The sequence below is a fragment of the Pinus tabuliformis genome, chromosome 3_2 (assembly GCF_031772625.1).
Source record: "Pinus tabuliformis cultivar Carrire ecotype Pingquan chromosome 3_2, CPIR1, whole genome shotgun sequence".
In the NCBI taxonomy this organism is placed as follows: domain Eukaryota; kingdom Viridiplantae; phylum Streptophyta; class Pinopsida; order Pinales; family Pinaceae; genus Pinus; species Pinus tabuliformis.
Window position 1 is genome coordinate 378,847,176 of NC_142302.1, and position 25,070 is coordinate 378,872,245.

The 25,070-nt window shown below is 39.8% G+C and overlaps 1 protein-coding gene across 1 annotated transcript in view; it reads right to left on the minus strand.

Annotated features, from left to right (window-relative positions):
- LOC149181003 (two pore calcium channel protein 1-like) overlaps positions 1 to 25,070 on the minus strand; it is a 399,691-nt gene that overhangs the window by 191,150 nt on the left and 183,471 nt on the right. Inside the window, exon 13 of the mRNA XM_089414060.1 lies at positions 14,086 to 14,149. Coding sequence (XP_089270186.1) covers positions 14,086 to 14,149 — 64 coding nt within the window. The remainder of the gene's footprint in view (positions 1 to 14,085; positions 14,150 to 25,070) is intronic.

The window sequence follows — 25,070 nt, forward strand, 5'->3', positions numbered from 1 at the left end:
TAAATTAGTGTGTAAGTTGAGAAATTGTCTCAACCAAGTGAGTCTAAGATAGACGCACTATCTTAAGACCACTTGCTCATGTATTTAAGTGTATTATTAAATTATTTAAAATAAAAGAGAGAAATACATGAGTATGAGAGACCACATGATGGCTCTCTGCCTCTTCCGCCAGTTTGTCTTTTGTGTGTTGCTGGTTTGATTATTGTGTGTGTTTAATATGGTTGAGTGGTTTCAACACATTTCAGGATCGATCTCACTCAGAGGAGGATCTACAAAGCTTTTCTTTCCCTCTGCACAGAATAATTTACAAACTAGATAAATAAATCACAATAAATTTAGTACCCTTGGTAACTGAGGCACAATTTGACAGGAGCATTAATTGTATTATTGAGGTCTACAATTTCTGTTTGCTGGCATCCGAGGGGAATCCAGATCAAGAAAAAAGTCTTTATTAATCCATTCACTAACCATTAACTCAACAAAACTATAAATAAAACCGAGGTATTTGACATAGTTCATTAAATGAAGATAAGAAGCTTATTTGCAACAACTCAATTCACAAATGAATCTTCTAAACACCTCCAAGTTAAACTATATTCAACTATGATCTGTGCTTTCTTCACTTGGTCTTCAAATGGCAAGATTATCAAGGATGTCACACAGGCTATCTATACATGTAGCAATTTCAACCAAAAACAAATACATAAATAAATAAATCATAGCGTGAATTGTGAACAACATGCACACTTGGGAAGTTGCAGGGTTGCGCCAGCATGAACGCCAAAGGATTTCCCATTGTCAAGCTTGTTGTGATACAAAAAGGTTTATATGATGGGCATGACCTCAAAGTTTCAAACCTCCTAATTTTCTGCTTTTCTGTTGCTAGGGAACCCCCAAAACTAGTTGTGAAGTTTTGGGCATCAAATTTGCAGTTGGGTTCAAATTATATTGACCCAACAAGCCCATCCCTACTGCTCCACTGCCCATTATGACCTGCAATGAATATGTTTGCACCTAAAACAAGAGCTATCCTCTATGCCCACTTTAAAATGTGAAAAATAATCAAATATTGGGAGACATGTGAATCCAGAACTTGATGTATTGTGGATAATTCTCTAGTAGAGGTAGACATGAAAGACACCAAAAGCAACACCAGTTCGAATTTGCCTCCTGCACGTTGTTGACTTGGGTTCGAATCATAGATAATATACAGAACAAGAATATCACACATGCAGGAGCAACTGACTTGGGTTCGAATCACAGATAATATATAGAACAAGAATATCACACATATTCGCAGATAATATATATAACAAGAATATCACCTTGGCAAGCACCAACAAAGAAAGGCCATGAATAAGTTTTATCAACCTCCAGATTGCAACCCACCTTGGAACTTTAACCTTTGGAGTAATTTTTATGCCTTCATATAGGTATTTTATTTGATGATGTACCTGAAAAGGAGGGATCTCCTTGTCTACAAAATTTTTATTCCTTCTTTCCTGTCCAAATGGCTCTAGAGGCAATCAAGGGCAATGATCTATGTTATTTGAGTGCTATATCATCAAACAGTCCAACAAGGAAGCCTCCTGCCAAGTACCCTATCCTCAAATAAGGGGACAATAACACCCCATACCTCTTAAGCAAAAATACAAATGAACACCGACACGTGGTCTATTGTTTACCCTTCACATTTGCAGAGAGTACAAATTCCAGGACCCTACCTTGCCCTATTTTGTAGAACCTCTCACGTCAAAACATTATTCGTTAGGGCCAACCACATAAAAATCATGGATTTCATTGAAGATTTAACTTTCCAAATCTTCCCCACCACCAAGCTATTGCTACTGCTTCATCATCAAAGATAGCATTGTACTGCAAGCTAGCTGTCAATACTAAATAGTCATATGGAAGGATCGTTGGACCATACAACTTTCTTAAGTGAAGAAGACATGGAGACAACTCTTTGCTCCTAAATGCAACCAATGTTGAGTTTAAAAAAAAAAAAATGCTTGATTTTGTACTGAGCAACAACAAAATATACAGAATTTCCTTGTGACAGAGTTGCTAAGATGGAATCTTCATCTACAAACATTTACCTATCAGGATGAGAAAATGCAAATCAAATTTCTTTCTTATTCCATAGACTCCAACTGCAAGATAAAAAAAAACACATCAAGTTTGTTTACTCCAACACGCTAACAAGTAGCAAGCCCCAACTATATGATACAAAAAAGTAGTAGGTATCCCAAAGGCCTGAAGGGGATCTAATGGAAAGAAGTGTCCGATGTCAGAAGCCTTCCAATCAATATATAAATATATAAATGTAGATTTATTATTATTTTAAGTGGAAATGTTCAATTGAATAATAAAAAATTAAAATTAATTACATCTCTCCCAATCTAAATTGCTTATTAGCATAATTCACTACCTTCATACGTCTTGCATTTTTTAACAACGTTGTAACATGTGGATTAATTTCCTTTTTGGTGCATAATCTCCACCTTTTAGGACAATATGGTGTAGTGGTCCAACCCCTACAGATCATTACGACAAACTAAGAATAACAGAGAAGATGAAAGGTTGTACAAACCAACATATTTTTCAAACAACTAATCCAACATCAGTGCCTTAACTTTTTCATGAAGATATCATATTGAGAACGTTTGAAAAATGGTGGGAAATCTGGGCAGCGACTATCTCTCTTTTGCGAGGGTGATGCAGAAAGAGTGATAAGATTTCACTGTTTTGAATTTGTTTTTGTTAAATCAGAAAAACCAATATTAATGGAGATATTGGTATTTTTTACTAAATTTTGTGAAGTTTATTTTTTACTAAATTTTGTGAAGTGACTAAATGTAGCTTTAACCATTCACCTTAAGATGTTTTTTACAATATAATTTCCTAAGTCTATTTAATATCTTCATTATCATAAAAACCAACCTATATCCATCTTAACTCCACATCTACCAAACTCTTAGAGGGATGAAATCTATTTATCCCTCTCAGCACTTGGTAGACCCGAAATTAAGATGGATCTAAGCTGATAGAATTCCCCCTTTAAATAGTCTATGCTCACATTAATACCATGGTATTACCATGGGTTATCATAAACTTGGAGCTTAAGAACTACTATTAGTAGTTTATAAAAATTGATAAAATTAATAATTTATTTTTATTTTAACCGAGTTAAAATGTTTAAGTGACATTAAATTACAAGATCCATTTTTACTCTTGATCTACCAAGCCGCGAGAGGGATCAAATATTTTTTCACTCTATGCTAGTTTGCATATCACGATATTTGATCCCTCTCGGCTCTTAGTGGATCCAAAGTAAAGATGGATCTATGCTAGTTTAATTCCCCCCTTTAAATAGGCTACATTCCACGTGAATACCATGGGTCAATACCATGTGCCATCTTTATTTTTATTAATACTAATATTAGGGTTAACAATGTTTTTTTGCATGGTATTAATAATAATTTTTCTCATGGTATTTGGCCCATAGGCTTCACCTAAATATAACGCATTTTTTGAGTGTTCGTAAATATAAGGTGACTTATGGAGTGAATATAAAAAAATGTTTTATTTATTTACCATACCTCTCGTTTATTTATATTTTTATTAATTTACCATACCTCTTATAAATATGGTATTTGGCCCATAAGATTCACTTAAATAAAACCTCTTTTTGGAGCCTTCTTAAATAGAAATTCTTAAATAGAAAGAGTGTTATGGACTAAATATAAAAAGAGGTTTTATTTATCTACCATACCTCTAGTTTATTTATATTTTTATTTATTTACCATACCTTTGGAGTAAGTATAAAAAGAGGTTTTATTTATTTACCATACCTCCATTTTATTTATATTTTTATTTATTTACACCCTTGCCATCGATGAAAACCAGATTTGAAAACAGGGAGCCATTCACAAAAGAAATCAGGGCGATTGGGACCAAATACAACCTCCCAAACCAGAAAATGGGCGATTGCAAATGAATTTAACATTACAAAGCAGAAAATCGGGGGATTGTAACGCAATATAACCTCCCAAACCAGGTGAATCAGGTCAAATGAGTTTTTTCATAGTTTATCCGCCCCTTTTTTTGGGCTAAAATGAAAAAAATAATTATTTTTTAAATAAAAGTTGGGCTAAATATATGAAATTGGTGTTTTATAAAAATTTCTCCCCTCTAAAATGAAAAATCCCTTAAATTTCTCTTTTGGGCTAAAATTCGCCGCTAAAATTTACCATGTGGTTTTCCCAAGTTGGGTTTTTTTGGGGACTTTTGTCCAAAAATAATTGTGTTATTTATATGTGTGTGTGCTAGCATTTCTTCCAACGTTTATTCTTCCACAATTTTTTGTGTAGATTGGAGTGTGAGTTATTTAGTATTTGCTGTAGGAAACAATAAATAAATTGTTAAATTTAATTAACAATTAGGAGAATAATTTCCAGTTGCTGCAATAGGATTCCGATTGTGGAATTTTCACATGGTATCGAAGTGCAGATGATTAGTGGGAGAGCTCAGTAGTGAAGGAAGAGGGAGTTTTGTTGTTCAAGTGTGGGCAAGGAATTGAACCCCCAGAGGCAGCGCAGTCACCTTGGCCAAGAAGCCGAATTACTTGTGGAGGTTCGATTTTTCTGAGTGAGGGGCAGAAAAATTCAATCCTACCAGATCGAGTGATTCCATAGGCAGAGGGAGAAGCTCAAATTTATTTCGCAGTGCAGAGCTAGCGTCGGACGCAAGGAAGAAGAGCACACACTGAGGAAATTTTTTCCTTAGAGAGCTTCTAGTCTCAAGAAGTTCGATTTCTCTTGCAGATCAGCAGTCGTTGTGAGCAGAGTTTCTCACTCAAGAAGGGAGTGTGAATAGTTGAGCAACAACTAAGCAGAAGGGAAGAGGAGATTTTCAACATTTTGTTGAGATGGCCACTACTAGGCCTCGTGATCAGGACAAGTTGGATGGGACTCCAACTATGTCATCTGGAAGGCAAGGATGTCCTTCCTTCTAGATGAATATGGCCTGAAGCCATATATTGATGCAGTGGTAGTAGTACCCCAGGATGCAGATCAGTTGAAGGAGTACAGAAAGGAGATGGCACGGGCAAAGAGATTGATCCTAGACGGTGTCTGAGATCATGTTGTATCACATATAGCGGCCATAGGAACGACCAAAGAGATGTGGGATACACTTTCCATGTTGTACCAAGGAACTTTCGAACAACACAAGATGTACTTATAGGAGAAGTTGAAGCTCATCCAGATGCAGAAGGGGGAAGTCATAGAATCTTTCCTCACCAAGATTCAGGAGGTATGGGACCAATTATCAGTTGTTGGGGCAATGCTTCAACCCACAGAGCTAGTGCGATTGACACTAAACAGTGTCTCTAGGAGTGGCACGTATTCGCCCAAAGTATTTTGTGCAGAGATACCTTGCAAAGGTGGGGCAGGATGTGGGTCGATTTACAACAAGAGGAGTTGAGACAAGCTCTGTTGAAGAGCTCCATCAGTGGCAGCAACAACAGATTAAAGTAGGTGAAGGAGGAGCAGAATGTGGCCCTCACATAGAAGGGTCCTAGTCAGGGATAGGGGGAGTAGCGAAAGAAGTAGTACTCTTCGAAGGTCAAGTGCTTCAGATGTGGTGAGCTTGTTCACTACAGTACCCAATGTCCTCTCAGGAAGAAGGACAAGGAGGAGAAGCACGACCAGCAGGCAACATCAGCAAGGATCGATAGGTTGTCCTCCAGGCTGGAGAAAGACTTTGCTGTGTTTGTTGATATACCCTAGGAGTTAAATGGGGTGACTTGGTGTTGTGGCCCCAGATTGCTATCGATGGGAAGGATTTTTGAGGAGGTCCACCTCTTGAATCAGTTCCTTGCTAAGGGAGCCCACAATATTTCAGTAGCAGGATGGTTCAATGGCAGTAGATGCAGTCAGATGCTAGAGTGACAAAAGCAAAGTCTAGTTGCAGTTAGATGTTGGAGAGTGCAGTGCAGAGTTGGCAACAGTGCAGGTGTCACAGTGCAAAGTTAGCAGCAACGCGGATCCTCAGTGACAACACAGATACTAGTAGCAGTCATAGACTCGAGAGACAAATGCATCACATTGATCACAGTTGATTCAATATTTAGGATGCTTTTCAGTTGTAGATGTTGCAGTTGCACCAATGACAGATGAAGAGGGAGTTGCGGTGAAAATGTAGTGTTGACATCAGTTCAGCAAGGTCAGCAATAACACAGATGCAACACATATCAGAGTTGCGCAGTGGTTGATGGGTAGCACCAGCCAGACATAAACAGCGTGACAGGAGATGATGCAGAGACACGGTGTTGCTACAGGAGGCAACAACTCTAGAACACATTCCTCGCTAAGAGGGAGTGTTAGTTTTTATAGCATTGGATGTGTTCTAACCTTGAAATTTTGTGGAGAGGCTAGACTGCATGAGATCTCGAAAACCTAGAAATCGTTTTTGAAAATTCTGCCTAGAAATGACTTAATTAGATTATTAATCAGTTTTTAAATATTTGCTAAGTCTAAACTTAGGTAATATGACTAATTAATCAAAGTTAATTAAGGTGTGAATGTTCTAGAAACTCACAAAGATCGACTTCAAGTTAATCCTAGCCATCGATTAAGATCTAATTTTGGTCGTTGAAGTCTCAACAGAGGACTATAAGAAGAAGTCGATGGGGGTTGGAGAACACACTTGAGAGGTTTGATTTCATGAGAAGATCGATTTCCAGGGTAGCAGCAGTCAGTTTCTAGAGAGAGAGCTAATGAGATCGAAGCAGCGAGAGAGGGACAGGGACAATGAAGCCGGAGGAAGGATTCTAGTTCCGGTGAGTGCATTTGTAGAGAGGAAAGAGAGACATAGTGTGGCTGACATGGAGCAGCGCAGCAACCTCTAGAGGCAATTTCAAATCTGCGGGGAAAAGTAGAGTTTCAGTGCCAGAAGTTGGGCAAAGGTTCCAGAGGCCAAGAGAGACATTTTCCCAGACAACAACAGACCAGATGGATTAAGGATAAGCTGGTTTGAGCTGAGTGCAGAAGTGAATGCGCTAGGGTGACGCAGTATCTACGCAGAGCCAGTTTGGACAGCTCAATTTGAGCCGAGGTCAGAGCCCGAATTTGTTTGTGGAGTGAGGAAATTTCCTCACTAGATTTTCTTGCCAGTATTTCTCTATACGATTGTGTTGGAATTTCTAAGTCTCACACGTTAGAAACCCTTCATGCGTTTTACTGATTTATTCCTACCTACTTGTTCAGTTAATTAACAAGTTATTTACCATGTAAACACTGGAAATAAATACAAATGCATGCTCAACACATTACAGATCATCAACTGAAGGAAATAGAAACAAGCACACAAGTGACCCCGTTGTTTTTGAACTAATGTCCCCAGAAAAAGCCAATGCGGGAAAACCGGTGCAGCTATCTGAGGGTTTGATTTATTAAGCAGTTTCAGAATACAATCTGGGTGCCAAATCCAGCTCACCCAACAGAGAAAAATCTCGGCAGTAGTACCTCTCTACTTGGAAGCAGATATTCAAGTTGAAACCCTGGATAAACACTCCGGCAGCTCCATAGCTCCAATCTGCCCCCCAAAAACCCCAACATCAGCCTCTAGGGACTGTCAGCCTCTCTTTGGCCTAGTGTTAGCCCAGCGTCACTCCGGCTTGGCCTAATTCAGCCTCTAGAGGCACTCTGTCAACCCTCTATCCCTCTGTGTCACCGACGCTGGCCCTCTGAGGCATTGTGCAACTCCTGGCTGGCTCTGCGTGAACCCTTGGCTGCTTTTGCGTCCCTCTCTTCGGCTACTGCACTGATCCTCAAGCCTCCTCTTACACTTTTCTCATTGACAATTCAACAACCGAGATTAAGTCCCCAATCAACGACTAAGATTAGATATAGTTTGATCCATGACTTTTGGACCATTCTAATTAATTCACATTAATATTTTAATTTCCCTAAGTTTAGACTTAGGGACCCCATTAAAAATATTAATTATTTTAATATCTCCCAAACTGTTTAGAATCTGCCCAAACCCGTTCTGGGTATTGGAGATCTCATGTGCCTTAGCCTCTCCACCAATCTTCGTGGCTAGAGCACATCCAATGCTCCCCGAAATCAACACTCCCTCTTAGTGAGCACTGTGCTCTAGTAATACAACTCACAGAGCATCACTCTGATCATCTGGCATCAGTCCGTGCTAATGCTAGGCATGTTGCCCAACATCCTCTGCACTGCTGCATCCTGTACTGCTACCCATGTCCTTGCCATTGCCACTGTTGCATCCATATTGCAACTCCCTCTACATCCGTGCTGTTGCCCATGGCCCTGCCACTGCCACTGTTGCCGATGGCCCTGCCACTGCCATTGCTGCATTTGCACTGCAACCCCTCTCATCATGCTGCATCGTGCTGCCCATAGCACTACCACTGCTAACTGTTTCACTGCAACTTAGTTACTGAGAAGTAAGTAACTGATCTCCCAACTCTAACATCTTCGTCAGGCTAGAAACACTCCTGATGATGAAGCTCCCTTTGTCACTGACAAGTGCTCCCTCTCTGACCTCTGCGCTACTGCAACAAATCTTTGCATCTCGCACCGTTGCACACCTATGTGTGCCATCCTGCACTAGTGCAACACTCCCGTGCCTCTCGCACTATTGCAGCCTACTAGCCTTGCACTGTCCTGGGAATCCTGCACTGTAGCTCCCTCTGTCGCTCCATTCGCATCCGTCTCTACTGACATCGCCAGTACTACTACTCCTCTTCGGGGCTCCTGTAGCAAGGTCTAATCCAAGAGGCTGGGTACCTCGAGGATCCTGCCCCTCATCGCTTATAGTCCTCCTGACTACAGCTCGATGTCTCCCCACTTCTTCTGAAGTGGCACATGAGCACTCATGACACAATCATTGTCTGTCTCCACTTCCTTCTCTGCCCTTGCTGACGCTGTCTTGGTCTCGGAGGCCTCTCCCTTACTCTTATTCCTTGGACACTGGGTTGCATAATGACCCAACTCCCCACAGTGGAAGCATTTGACCTTGGAGAGGTCCTTCTTCTTCCGTTTCTCCTGCTTTTGCTCAGATGCTAGGGCAACATCTTCCTCCTCCTCCTTGATTTTGATCCCTTTGTTGTTGCTTCTTGCCTTGCTCTGCCTTTTGATCTCTTCTTGGCGAAGAGCAACCCACATTTCCTCCCAATCTGGAAGGGTCGCCCTGCCTATTATGCTCTGGAAAAACACCTCCCAGTCTTCTGAGACTGCGTTTAGGGCTGTTCTCACCATCAATTCTAGATCTGGCATTGCCCCTATGGAAGTCAGCTGATCCCGGATCTCCTTCAATCGACCGAGGAATGGGTTGATCTGTTCTCCCTTCTTCATCTGGTATGATCGCAGCTGATTTTCTAGTAGCATCTTCCTTTGCACGGAAGTATGCCGATACAACTTGGTCAGGGCCTCCCACATCTCTTGTGCCGTGTTCTTCTCGGCAATATGTTGTACTATATGATCCTTGACCTCGTCAAGGATGATACTCTTAGCCCTCGCCATTGCCTCCTCATACTTGTCGTTATCAGCTGGGTCAACTGGGATATCTATCGTCCTCAAGGCGAAGTGCTTGACACGATTCCTATCTAGTACGAATAAGATTTTGGCCTTCCAGACTACGAAGTTTGAGGCTCCGTCCAGTCTGTCCTGGTCTCTTACTCCGTGTAGTGCCATTTCGCTGCTCCTCTACTTCCCTCTTGGAAGTTCTCGGTATGACTCCTCTAAGCCTCGATTCCCCTCCTAGAAACCCTTCTGCCAATGTCGAGATGCCCCTCTCCAGTCATCTGTGCAACTGCAACACTGATCTGGATTCCTTGGCTAGAAATCCACCTCGGCAGCAACTCCCTCTACCTTGGTCTTGCCCTGTTAGGTACTGTTCTAACTACAGTACCCCACCAGCTCCACTTTGCAACTTACCCACAGCCTCCTAAACCCCAATAACCTGAAGGTTAGCGCTGCTAGGCTCTGCGCAATCCCGACACCGGCAAATTAACCTCCTCAGCCAACTGCGTCAGCCCTCTTGGCCTCTGCGTGAGCCTGCCTTTGCCTCCCTCAACCTCCGCGCTACCTCTTCCCGGCTCAATCTCGATGACGCAGGCACTGCGTCACCCCTTCCTTGCTGCTACTCTGCTAGGAACAACTTCTGTCACTCGGGACCACTATTTTCTGCTACTACTGCTCTGTTCAGCTGATGCCCTCAGTTCTCTTGTGATCTGCAACCATGCTCTGATACCATGTTGGAATTTCTAAGTCTGACACGTTAGAAACCCTTCATGCGTTTTACTTATTTATTCCTACCTACTTGTTTTGTTAATTAACAGGTTATTTACCATGCATGCTCAACACAGTACAGATCATCAATTGAAGGAAATAGAAACAAGCACACAAGTGACATCGTTGTTTTTGGACTAATGTCCCCAGAAAAACCCAATGCGGGAAAACCAGTGGAGCTATCTTGAGGGTTTGATTTATTAAGCAGTTTCAGAATACAATCTGCGTGCCAAATCCGGCTCACCCAACAGAGAAAAATCTCAGCAGTAGTACCTCTCTACTCGGAAGCAGATATTCTAGCTGAAACCCCGGATAAGCACTCCGGCAGCTCCACAGCGCCAATCTGCCTCACGAAAACCCCAACGTCAGCCTCTCTTTGGCCCAACGTTAGCCCCGCGTCAGCCTTTGGAGGCACTGCGTTAGCGTTCTGGCCCTTTGCATCACCCACGTTGGCCCTCTGAGGCACTGCGCAGCTCCTGATTGGCTCTGCATGAGCCCTGGCTAGCTTTGCGTGAACCCTTGGCTGCTTCTGCGTCCCTCTCTCCGGCTACTGCGCTGATCTTCCCAGTGCTATCTCTGCCTCTCTGCTTCTGTATTCACTACCCCTCAGCTGCAATTCTGATCAATCTCTCAACTTTCTCAGCAAACCCAACCCCAGAAAGTCGAAATCTTGATCTCTTGGTGTGTTCTCCAAGTGACCCTCAAGCCTCTTCTTATATTTTTCTCGTTGACAATTCAACGACCGAGATTAAATCCCTAATCAACGGCTCATATTAGATCTGGCTTGATCCATGACTTTTGGACTATTCTAACACAGTTTTATATTAATTCACATTAATATTTTAATTTCCCTAAGTTTAGACTTAGGGACTCCATTAAAAATATTAATTATTTTAATATCTCCCAAACTGTTTAGAATCTGCCCAAACCCTTTCGGGGTATTGGAGATCTCATGTGCCTTAGCCTCTCCACCAATTTTCGTGGCTAGAGCACATCTGATGCTACCCCAAATCAACAAATTGCCAGTCTCGACATCCAGTTGTACTCATATTATTTCACTGCTGCATAATAATAAAACACTCAGTTGTTGCACCGATTTTCCCAAGTTGGTTTTTTTCGAGGACTTTGGTCCAAAAATAATTGAATTATTTTTATGTGTGTGTGCTAAAATTTCTTCCAACATTTATTCTTCCGCAATTTTATTTGTGTAGATTGCAGTGTGAGTTATTCAATATTTGTTGTAGGAAACAGTAAATAAATTGTTAAATTTAATTAACAATTAGGAGAATAATTTCCAGTTGCCGCAATAGGATTCTGATTGTGGAATTTTCACAACGAGTTGTTTTGAAGTCCTAAGGGGGTATTGTTAATGAGGCCTTAGCCTCCTCACTTAGCCTTCATGCAACAACCTCATTCCTTACCAAGTTGAAGGAGTTGAGGGGAAGTCAAACCTTAGATTAGGCATTAATTAAAGATAAGCAAGACCACTTTGCCTCACACACTTCACATACACTTGTTTGCATCTTTCACACAATTAGTTATTATATAAGTTAAGTTGTGAACAATTCATCCAATTTGCAAGTGTTTCATTTATATCTATGCTACACGAAACTTCTAGGAACTCGGCATTTCGGGCCGTACCTGTACCTAAAACTCCGAAACTTGGCCAAAACTCGACCGAAACTTGACCATCATGTAATCATCTAAGAGAATTAATATAGACTTGTTTTTCCTTCTAAATTGTCATCTATGGGTCTACTTCCCTTTTTTCTTGCAAGATAATTTGTTATTCACTTATATATATATATATATACACATATATGACTTTTCGGCCGACGTTTCTATTTTTGGGAGGTGACGTTTCTAAACATACCCATTTCGGAAACTCCGAAAGGTTTCGGCGTTTCATGCAACTTAGATTTATATTCTTGTACTTGCTCATTTACATGCCCTTGCCAATTGTCCTTTAATGTTATCTCATCATATTGAGCATATATCTCTTTAAAGTACAAGCTCTATTTCTTTGCAAGTTCTCAATCCATTTATTGCTCATATATCAAAGTTATATATAATCTTTTGTGTGGTTCACTAACCTCTTGCCTTGCAGCTTCTCTAATTGTGCAACTTGTTGATCTTCTTGATATATCATATTTGCAAGTATCGTGGATTTATTTGTGAGCATATATCTCTCGCAAGTATATTTGGCATATATTGGTCTAATTATATTTCTCTTGCATGATATCATGTTAAATATAACTGGTTGATTGTTATATGCTCTTAATTATTCATACTTGCTAATTAATCTCATATAATTCGAGTTGTTAAATTGGTGAAGCCTTAACTAATCATATTAACATCATAATCTCCTAGAGCTTGTTATCCTTAACAAGTTTTCCTTTAGAGTTTTCTTTAGGGACCTCCCCACTTGACTTAGCTAGGAGAGAGTCTAAACGGAGCAAGTTAGGATCAAGTGACAACCCCTTCTTTGAGCGTTTCGCCTTAAGGCCACACCTAGAGGGATTAGGGACTTTTCCCACATTCATCTAGGTGTGCATCCTAGGTGACAACAGGCCTAACAGCCCAAACATCAACCCTAAGTTTTACATAACAAATAGTGTATTATGAAGGGTTTGCAAGGCCCAATATCTTGTCAATTACTTGAATAAGTACTAGTATGTGTAACTATATCATTACTTCCAGCCTCATCAATCCCAACTTTACTCAAAATACCAAAAAATACATGCATACATGTATGTATATCTGTATATGCGTATTTGTGCATGTATGTGTGTGTACGTACCTTGATGTATATATCAATATAAACATTTTAATTAATAAAAAACATTTGTAGAAATACATATTTTTTATGTGTATATTTCAATAAATGAAAGTTCCGCTTTTTTGTTCTCTCGTGGTTTGACTGTGAACACTCCTGCAATAAATGACAATGACAAGAAAAACTTCTAATTCTTGGAAATATTGGGAAGTGGTGAAAAATTATTGGCATAAGATTTTGGATCCTAAAAATATTTCAAAAAGTTTCTTAGGGCTTCCTAGAAATTTGTATATAATTCAATTTTACAAAACAACTCTACAACAGGAAATAGAGGGAGAGTCATGTTCCAGAAGCATAGCTATGGTCAGATGTATACTCCTTTCACATGGATTTTAACGATGTCTAACAAGCAAAGCTAGCCCAACAGGTCTTGAAGAAGATGCATTTGAAGGATATGATATATAAATTAGTTGAACCTACATCCTCCATAGATCAGAAATGTTTGAGATTCTTCCTTTTATGGCCTTCATTGGGCTGTATCGTGTGTTGCTAGTATCTCTTAAAATTGTGTGACAGTTCAAGATTTGTTCTAGGAACATTTTCAGCTAGTACAATATAGCTCACAAGTTTTGCAGAAGTGCTTCAAGATTGATTTGACAATGGCCAAGGTGATCAGGGCCTAATTGTCTGTCTATAAAATTCCATTTGCTATACACTTGATTTGGATAATTATGTTTCATCCTGCCAATAAATGCAACTATGTTCCTTCATATATGTTCCTAGTTGGATAAAAGGGAAACAATTGACACTAAAATAGTCCCTTGAGTTATAACAGTCTAAGAATCTACATATTTCATCATTGGATCTTTCATTTTGACAATTTATAATCAAATTTCAAAAGAAAACTCTTGCTGACTAGAGAATAAATAATCAATATGAAATAATAAGCGTCAACTTGTAGCTACTAAAAATAAAACCACTCACCACTCTTCATTGGAGAGGATCGGTAGACCATGTGGAAAAGCAAAAGTCAATGTTTCGCCAATGACTGAAAGCAAAATGAGAAGAAAAAGAGCCTTAGATGATTGAATAGAAAGAAAAGATACAATCGTCTAGACATCTAAGATTATAGTTTGTTCCTGCTTGTCATGTATGTCCATCTACATCATATATAAAACGCATGGTTATGTCAACAACAAATTTCAAAAGGATACTATACAGACATATAATCTCAAGCAAGGAATGGTAGATGCTTTTAGGTCATAAATGTTCCCAAACAATGGATGAAAAAGAAAAGGAGATAAGGACCTTCTTTAAAACACCATCCTCCCTTTCTCTGAGGGAAATTATTGAAAAGGCAAAAGAAGCCATTTGTAACCATGTGTACAACTTTTGTCAATGAGAGGATAGGTGAAACATGATCCATAACCATGTATGCACCTAAGTTGCACTGAAACGGATACAAATACGGGGTTTGAAACGAATACGACAAATTTTCAAAAAATCTGGATACGATATGGCAGGAAACGGCACACACACACACACACACACATATATAGATAGATATAAACAAAATAAGAATTTCATATTACCATTCATATTTTAGAATCTAGATTATATCTAAAGAATAAAAATAGGCAGTGCAGTCTTATCGTTAGCAACTGATATAACATGCTCTAGAAGAATGGATTTTCAAATCTTCTCCTAAGCAAGCAAAGAAGATTCAGTTTAAAATGTCATTTTGAAGAGGACCCACCATTGCTTTGCCGAGGTTAAAATGTTGTGTTTATGCAGGATATACAATGAGTTATTTGGCAGGAAATGTGACTCTTTAGGTAGCCACTGCAGTCTCTTTTTTATTACAGAATTCCCATATTATTGGCAAATGATTTAACATGTTCCAAAAAGTGTGTGTTTTCATATTTTCCCCTAGGCCAAGAAGGCAAGGTTCAGGTTAAAATACAATCATGTAGAAGTCACACCATTGCTTGAAAGTTGAATCTCAACACTTCCATTTTGGTGACTCCAATGAGGGAATAATTATGTATTCTATGCAATTAGCCAACAAGACTGTTGAGAGCTCTCTCCTTCAGCTCAACCCTTACTCTACAATTTACTTAACAGTAAATGTCATATGGTCAAAATCAACATATTTGTAGGACGTGGATTGTAGGATAAATTTTCAGAAAATGGAAAGTCCCTTGTTCCAAGTCGATGTGGAGAATTTTATCTCAGGATAGGGAAGGAATGCTTTAGTGGACTGAATCATTGATATAACTGATCAAGGGTTTGTTGTACGATTGTCAACTACAAATCTTTAGAGATTGGATGGCACATTGTTTTTGCTGAATATGCTTTCTAATGAAATATGTTATTATCTACATATAATGAACTTCAGTTTACCATAATGGTTGTCCAATAGAGGCCCGAGGGTTTAGAAATTAGCATTCAAAATGGACTTCCGATATCGCCATGCCAAAAATTAAAATGAGCCTTGAACAGTGAACACTTACACTATTCCGCTCGGCTCTCGGGATCGGCTCAGGCTCCCACAATGACTGAGTGACACATTTGGTTGAGGGCTCTAGAGTCCACACTACTTGCTTGTGGGCTGAGGGCTCGACGGCTCTCTCACAATGTCAAGACTCACAGTCGCTCACGGGCTGAGGGCTCGGTGGCTCGCTCACAATGTCAAGACTCACAATCGCTCGCGGGTCGGGTCACTCCACAGTCAGTCCAAAATGATAAACGCAAATGAAAATGACGACTCTAGGAAAATGACAAATGCCGACTAGGTAAAGGTTATAAAATGGGAAAACAACCTCATAAAAAGCACAACGAAAATCAAATATAAAATGTGAAAACCGTTCTCAGCGGCCATTGAAAAATCCCAATACATTCTTGTTTTGGTCGGATTAGTTTTGGTAAAATCTGAAACGTATTAAAAATTGTCAGAAATTGATGCTTTTTACGAAAAATGCCCTAAAAATGTTTTCGGATTTCAACAAATTCTGAAATGCTAACAATACGTTTTTGTGCCTTTTTTTATGCGTTTCTTACCAGTTTCCGAATCTGAAACGCCGAACGACATTTTAGGGAGGTTAGCCCAACGTTTCCGGTAACTTAGGTATGCACCCTTTTGACAAGTAAAAGAAGAGGTGGCCAGAGTGGACAAAGGAAGCAAAGTCAAAGAAAAACAAATTATTATTTTATTGTTCATGAAGGCTCCAAAACTCAGGTCGGCCCACTAGTTGAAAGGGTTTGACCCTTGGTTAAAACCCACATGACTGGACACATATATTAGCATTTTGTCATTTTGACCTCCTTACTTGGCATCAATTTGGATCTCACACAAGAGCAATTAGTCATCTGTTCACACGTGCGAAGGAGCAAAAGAAGTCTAAGGTTGACAACCAAATTCTGGACTGAAGTTTGACTCATTGACCAGCGTTGACTTTGGCATTTTCTGGGCTGCTTTGACTCAATATTGGACCAAATATTCTAGGCATATTTGATTGGACGTTGACACAATCTCTGGGAAAAAATCTGGACATTGACCGAATTTGTTTGACCAGCATTGACTGCGGGTCAACAATGACAGTTTGAACAAATTTTCTAAGTTGCAGGGTCGAAATTCGACCTCTTTGACCATAGTTGACCAGGAGTAGCAGAGGTCGAAATGCAGCCTGTTGACCAGATTTGACTAGCTGAATAGAAGTCTGACTTTTCTCTCTCCTTTGACCAAGTTTGACTTGGAAAGTGGTGTGGTCAATTTGAGTATGTTTGACTGGAAAATTCAGATGTACATTTGATTGAATTGGATAATTTTTTCTAAGAAAAGATTGATGGGTATTTCCCTGGTTTGGGTTTTCTCAAGATAATTTTTTGAGTCTCTTTGTCAATCTTTATTTTTACTGTGGTCTCTACTGCCCTACTGCATTTATGGTTGAAATTTCCTGAATTTTAATTGTTTAATGATCTGGAATGTGCTAAAGAGATAAATTGTATTATTGGAAGTAATTGTTTGGCAGAAAATTGTGCTTGTCTTGATTGCACCTTAAAAATCAACATGGTTTCAAAGTTGTGGTGAAGGAAAAAGGGCATTGGGATCACTCTCGAAGATACCTACTTCTACAATCTGATTGTTTGACTAGATCTATAACCATGGGTTCCTATACTAAGATAGAAAAAAAGTTGGAAGGTGCTACAAACTTCAGGTATATAAGATCAATAACCCTATTAGGGAGTGTTGTTGAAAATATGGTAGCCATTGTCAGTATTTTCATTATGACAAAATTGAAAATTTAATATATATTTATGCCTCCTAAAAAGATGATAAGTCGGCTCCAATAAAAGTCAGGTCGGCTAGAACTGTTAGAGGCACCCATTCGAACCCCACTTGAAGGCTATATAAAGGAGATCATTTCTTCTCATTTGGACACAATTTTTTTGTCTCATTCATCTCTAATCCAGTGAAATTACAGCACGCTGAAATTATAGGAGGCCCCAATTTCAGGAGTCTGATTTTTGACATGGCACTTGATCATGATCTTGGTTACTGGTTTGGTTATTATTTTGCTATGATTATTTCTGATGTATTAATGAATCTGAAACTCTCTCTCTTGCATAAGGAAAGATTTATGGGTTTTCCCCTTGTGGGTTTTTCCCTAGTCTCAGGCCTAAATTTTTTGTGTCTCTTGTCTCATTGTCTCATGATTATATTTACTGCTCTTTTCATGTTTTGATGGTAGAATGTATAGATTGCCTAAATAATATTGTTAAATGTTATATGAACACTAATAAGGATCTGTTGAAGTTGTGATTGTGTTGTTCTATGATGCCCTAGCAAAAATTCAACATGGTATCAGAGTTGGGGGAACAATTTTTGGAAAATGTAAAGTGGCAGCTTATTGAATCTTATTTTCCTTAACTTTAATATTTGCTTGTGAATTTAGTTATCCTTCTTGTGTTCTTTAGTTAGATCTTTTCATCAAACAAATATCAAGAATGAAACAACAACAATAGAGGACACAAAATTTTGGCTCTTAGCCAGGGAAAAGCCCTTTCAAGGGGAAAACCCAGTAAACTCTTCTCTTCTTATAGAATTTGCTTCAAAATGAGAGACAAAGACCCAAACCCTCGACCAAGTCCTTCTCCAAGTACCAAGTCAGTCATTCCACAAGTATTTCCTTGATTCTGCACCAACCAGCTTCAAACTGCAACTTCAACTTGCCAGCTTCAATACTACATCTCGTCTTGCAACTTTGACCTTGCAATTTTGGCCTTGCAGCTTTTCTGGAAACCCTAATTCTACCTCCCGCTGAGACCTTTCTAGAGCAAACAACTCTTCCCAAGGTCAATGAGGTTAAGGTAGGGTTTTATCCTTCCAGCTACAAGATTCTGCGCTTCATCCTACTGCAACTCGGACCTGCAACTTCGGCCTCCTTCTACAACACCAAAAACCCTAGAACTTCACACGTGTGAGAGATAGAGCCCAAAAACAAGATATTTCGTCCTTCTCCCTTCTCCTAGACCTTTGCTCTTCTGTCTTGCTTCTCCCAGCTTCAGATCGAACTTCTTTCTTAATAAATTGAACTTGTGGATTACAAAAATTCCTTGAAACGCAGCAACTGGAAATAATTCTTCTAATTGATATACTAATTATGCAATTTATGTTGTTTATGACAAAATAACGAATCATTCACACTACAATTTCTTCACCATAAAAAATATTGCAGAAGCAAAAATAGGAACTAAGAAATTGATAACACACACACATAAAAATGACACAATTATTTTTGGACAATTGTCCCCAGAAAAACCCAATGTGGGAAAACCAGTGCAGCAATTGAAGATTTTATTGTTATTTAGCAGCAAAAATTGAGTACAATAAAATGACACCAAACTGGCATTTCTATCTGAGAGAAATACTGGCAAAACTATCTAAGCGAATTTACCCTCCTCGTCAAGCAATCCCGGCAACTGACTCCCTCTCAAAGGTTAGTTGTCCAACCTTTGCATAGACCCTTATATGCTTCTCCCGTGTAGGCCTCCACACGTGGCTGACAAACCCTATCACAGTAAGTTGTCCTGCCTGTCTCTGCTACTAGAAGTGACTCTCCAACACTCTGGAGGACTTTCCTAGCCTCTAGATGATGAATTGATCTTCCCCACAGCTAAATCAAACTACCTTCTTGAGGCATTGAGTAGCCCATGCGCAGCCTCCTGAAGAATAATTTCAGCCTCCTCTTTTGACTCTTTTGGAACTGGAAACTCCTCCAAAAAATCTCTGTGTTGCCCCTCTGCCGCTTGCTAGTCGATCACTAGCTCGATTTCATCTCTAAATCACTTGCCACTGGGAAATCGAACTGTCTTGATCACTAAGTATCTGCAATTGGTGTGTTCTCCAACTACCCATCGACCTCCTCTTATAATCTCCAGTGGGACTCCACGACCAAGATTTAAACTTAATCAATGGCTGAGATCATCTGCAAGTCGATTTGTGTGAGTTTCTAGAGAATTCTCACCTTTCTCTATTAATTAACCAATTTTCCTAAGCTAGACTTAGAAAAAATTTAAATGATGGTCAATTAATTTAATTGAGTGGAATTTCCATAAACGATTTCTGGGTTTTAGAGAACTCTTGTGTTTTAGCCTCTCCACAAAGTTTCGAGACAAGAACACCATCTAATGCTACAAAAACTAACATGGATGAATGTGTCCAAACGAGGTCGAACTGCTTCTTTATATATCCTTCTCAAAGCATCGAATTCCATCCTTTAGGTCGACTTGTAACTGTTAGGGCCGACTTGTACTTGTGGCATTTCCTGGACTTTCTAGGCTCAACATAATTCTTTTTACAATTACATTTTTCTCAAAAGGGTGTTATGTTGATAAGTGGTTGTCACTAATGTCAACCCAAGCAGCACCAGGAGGCACCAGGACCTACCCCAATCTTTGAAGGTTAACTTTGACATGGAAATTCGTGGTTTCTCATTTCCAAACCACCTTTGTTGGATTCTTCTCGAAAAACTCTTTCCGGTGGTATGTGGCACGCCACACAGTTCCTTACGGTTCAAGAGTTATTCACGCTTGAAAATGGGAAACCCCATTTGTGGGATAAAACCCCATAAAGGGGTGTCATTAAGATCTTATTAAGTGACATTAACATTTTATTAAAATTATTTATTATATTAAGATTTATTAAGGGTATGTCACTAAAGTTTTTTTTTAAGTCAATGAATATTAATAGGAATAATTTAAGTCAATGAATATTAATACAAATATTAGGAGGAATATTAAAGTGACCCACTTACCTAAGAATAAAAGGCACATATTTTCAAATATTTAATATTCTAAATTAGTCTCAAATGTATCGAAGATGAAAAGCCCTCTCTCTCTAATGTTTAACCTTAATGTTTGTGAAATTTTTATCTATTGTAGCAACTAGAAATTATTCTTCTAACTGAAAATTTAATTATGCAGTTTATTTGCTACGACAAACAACGAATAAAAGAACAACTGCAATTTTCACCATAAAAACACTGTGGAAAATAAAATACTAGAAACTGAGAAATTCTATAGCACACACAAGAATTTCGACACAATTATTTTTGGACAATTTTCCCTGGAAAAACCCAATGAGGGAAAACCGGTATAGCAGATGAGGGTTTTATTATTATTGTTTAGTAGCAATTCTGAGTACAATAATTTAGATGCCCAACTGGTGATTTAATCTAAAGAAAATACTGGCAAAATCTAGTGAGGAATTTTCTCTCACCCTACAACTATTTTCTGCCTCCTAAATTACCTTCCCAGCCTTTGTGTTGAGCCTCCTGTGTCACCCTCTACGCAAAGCTTACACTGGCCCTATGAGGATTCGGCCTTCCTTCCTACAACTATTTTTTGCCTCCTAAATTACCTTCCTAGCCTTTGTGTTGAGCCTCCTGTGTCACCCTCTACGCAAAGCTTACACTGGCCCTATGAGGATTCGACCTTCCTTCCTTTGCCTCTTCCAAGGATTGGAAAATTTCCTCCCGAAATGTTGCTGCCCTCCTCTTCCACCTTCTACTCACCCTTTGGCTCTATTTCTCTGTTGAGCTACTGTTACCGAGAAAATCGAACTGCCTGTGTAACTACACTGGTGTATTCTCCATCACCACATCGACCTCGTCTTATAATCCTTTGTTGGAGCACCAACGACCAAGATTAAAACATAATCGATAGCTAGGATCATCTCTAGATCGATCATGTGAGTTTGTAGATGATTCTCGCCTTGATTTAATTAATACTGCGTAATTAACCATATTCCCTAAGTTTAGACTTAGGAAATATTTAAAAATTGGTTACTAATCTAATTAAGTCATTTCTAGGCGGAATTTTCAGAAACAATTTCTGGGTTTTGGAGATCTCATGTATTCGAGCCTCACCACAAAGTTTTAATACTAGAACACATTTGATGCTACAAAAGCTAACACTCCCTCTTTGCGAGGAATGTGTTCTAATCTTGCACACCCTACCACAACACCCTGTCTCTACTCCATCTCCTGTCACGCTGCTGATGTCTAGCCATACTGCCCACCAACCACTGCGCAACTCTGATATACGCAACATCTATGTTGCTGCTGACATTGCCATATTGCTGCCAACACTGCATCTGCACTACAACTCCTTCTCATCTACTGTTGTTGCAACTGAGAATCATCCTTTTCTACTAAAACAACTTCTCTACCATACCCATCTGTCCTCTGAAGTAGACAAACTTAGCTCTTCCTAGAACATTCGTGAGTATGTCTGCAACCTGCACTTTTGTGGGAACATATTGTAGCAGGACTACACATTGTACACAATCTCTAATGAAATGACATCGAATATCAATGTGCTTCGACCTGTCATGAAACACTGGATTCTCAAAGAGCTTTATGCAACTCAGATTATCACAATAGGCACTAGTCACCTCCATGCTTTGCCTAAACAAGCTTACTAGCAGCTTCCGAAGCCATATAGCTTTGCACGTAGTTGTGCTTGCTATTGTTGATTTGGAGTAGCATCGGATGTGCTCTAGCCACGAAATTTGGTGAAGAGGTTGGGGCACATGAGATATCTAATACCTAGAAAGGGTTTGGGCAAATTCTAAACAGATCAGGAGATATTAAAATAATTAATATTTTTAATGGAGTCCCTAAGTCTAAACTTAGGGAAAATAAAATATTAATGTGTATTAATATGAATCTGTGTTAGAATGGTCCAAAAGACGTGGATCAAGCCAGATCTAATCTTAGCCGTTGATTAGGGACTTAATCTCGGTCGTTGAGATGTCAACAAAAAAAGTATAAGAGGAGGCTTGAGGGGCACTTGGAGAACACACTGAGGGAGACTAGTCAGTTCAATTTCTGGAGCAGGGTTTGTTGAGAAATTGAACCAGTGGTTTGGAGAGCAGTCAGGAGGTAGCAAGTACGGAATAGAGAGACGGGAGATCAACGCAAAAGAGGCAAACACAGAGCTAGAGGAAGCCACGCAGAGGTAGCAGAGACTGCGCAGAGCCAGAAGGGCCTGCGTCATCCACGCAGAGGTTGCAGGAGTGACATAGAAGCCTAGAAAGGCTGTGCAGAGCCTCGGTAGGCTGACGCAGAGGGTTTCAGGCTATAGCAGAGGTCAGTAGGGCCTATGCTGGGTTTAGGAAAGTGCTGGAAGTTTGTCTATCTGTGGGTAAGCCAGTTTGGCACCCTGTTGTACAAGAAAATTGCTGAATAATAAAATCCTCCCTTGCTGCACCGGTTTTCCCACATTGGGTTTTTCCGGGGACATTAGTCCAAAATAACTGTGTCAATGTGTGCATATTTTTGTTTCGGTATTATGATTTGATATTTGCAACAATATTTATTTTAATGTTTGTTGAAGTAATTTCATGAACAACTTATGATGAAATAAGTAGGAAAAGTAAATCAGTTGCTGCAGTGGTAGAATTTTCACATGGTATTAGAGCGAGTAATCAGAGACAGAAAGGGAAAATCAATTATGGGTCGAGACCACGATGCAAAGGCATCCACCTCAGGGGACTCACACAGATTTTGAGAAGATGGCACAAGATAGAGAGATTTCGATTTCTCTATGTTGGCTTCCAGGTTGGAAGAAGAAGTGGCGTGCATGACTAGTGCTGCATCGTTAGAAGTATGGTATATAGACAGTGGAGCCTCGTGGCATATGACGAGAATCAGGGAGTGTTTCTCAGAATATCGAGAAGAGGAGATGAACTTTCAGATCACCATGGGGAACAAGGCAAAGTGTACTCCAGTAGGAAAGGGTACCATAGTGTTTCAGATAGAATCAGGAGAGCGAATCCGTGCCAAAAATTTGCTGCATGTGCCAGGATTAGGGATGAACTTACTTTTCGTGTCACAACTACAAGGCAAGGGCTATGACGTCTACTTCATCAAGGAAAAGGTATACGTCAAACACCCGAGCTAGAAAAAGAAAGTGCAGATCGGGATCAAAAGTAATCGGTTGTATAGATTACAACTAGAATCTCCAATGGCACTATTAGGCAGTCATGGGGACAAAGACTTGAACGAACTATAGCACAGAAGGATGGGTCACTTGCATCATGGAGCTCTGAGAATTCTCAGGAGCACTGTAACAGGAGTTTCAGATTTGAGTACGGAATGAGATGATGTATGCAAGGGATGCGCTCTAGGAAAGTATGCCAAGGCGGAATTTCCTAGGAGCAACCACATGGCCAAGAGTGTACTAGGATTGATACACTCAGATATCTGCAGACCTATGTCTGTCAAAGCTCTTGGCGGTGCCAAGTATTTCCTTACTTTCATTGATGACCACTCGAGGAAAACCTGGATCTATTTTTTGAAAACCAAGGATGAGCTTTTCTGTCGATTCAAGTTCAAGGCTCTAGTGGAGAATCTGACAGGTAAGAAAATAAAAGTCTTGCGCTCAGATAATGGTGGAGAATATGTCGATAAGGACTTCACTGATTTTTGTGCTAAGGAGGGCATTAGAACAGAGTGGACAGATCCCTATAATCCAGAGCAGAATGGGGTGGCAGAAAGGAAAAACAAGACTATTGTAGAAGTAGCTAGGGCCATGTTGTATGATCAGGATATGCCAAAATTCCTGCGATCAGAAGCATGCAACACAATTGTCTACGTTCAGAACAGGACTCCTCATCGGGCATTGGGCAAGATTACTCTAGAGAAAGTCTTCACTGGGAAGACACCTGAAGTTAGTCATTTCAAGATATTTGGGAGTTTGGCATATTGTTGCATACCCAAATAAAAGAGGAAGAAGCTGGATCAGACTGTAGAAAAGAGGTATCTAGCAGGATATAGCGAGAACGCTAAGGCATACAGGATCTATCTTCCAGGGAGCAGGAAGGTAGTAGTATGACGAGATGTAAAGTTCATGGAGGACAGAGATTTCAGAAGATCTCGCGAAATGCCTTCTAAGGAGTAGTCAAAAGAGGATTCGTTGGTCATTCCTCTTCAACCAACGGAAGTGAAGAATCCTTCCTCAGATCAGGAAGATTTTCAGGATGAGGAAGAGGTGCAAACAAAAGCACCTGTTAGCAGAGGAAGAACCAGCAGGGAACTTCATCAGATTCTGCGTGATGCAGAGAACTTCATCGGAGAGCCAAGGAATAGTAAAAGGGAGCGAAAATAGCCAGACAGGTATCAAGCATTAGTAGCTCAGGATGGAGAGCCTGCCAGCTTCAAGGAGGCAGCTCAACATCAGGTCTGGATAGATGCGATGGTGGAGGAGTATAACTCCATAATGGTAAACGATGTCTAGGAGGTGGTGTCAAGGCCTCAAGACAGATCTGTGGTAGGTTCAAGATGGATCTACAAGATTAAATATGCTACGGACGACAATATTGAAAAATACAAGGCCAGGTTTGTGGCTAAGGGGTATGCTCAAAAGGAAGGGATTGACTATGAGGAAACCATCGCCTCGGTAAC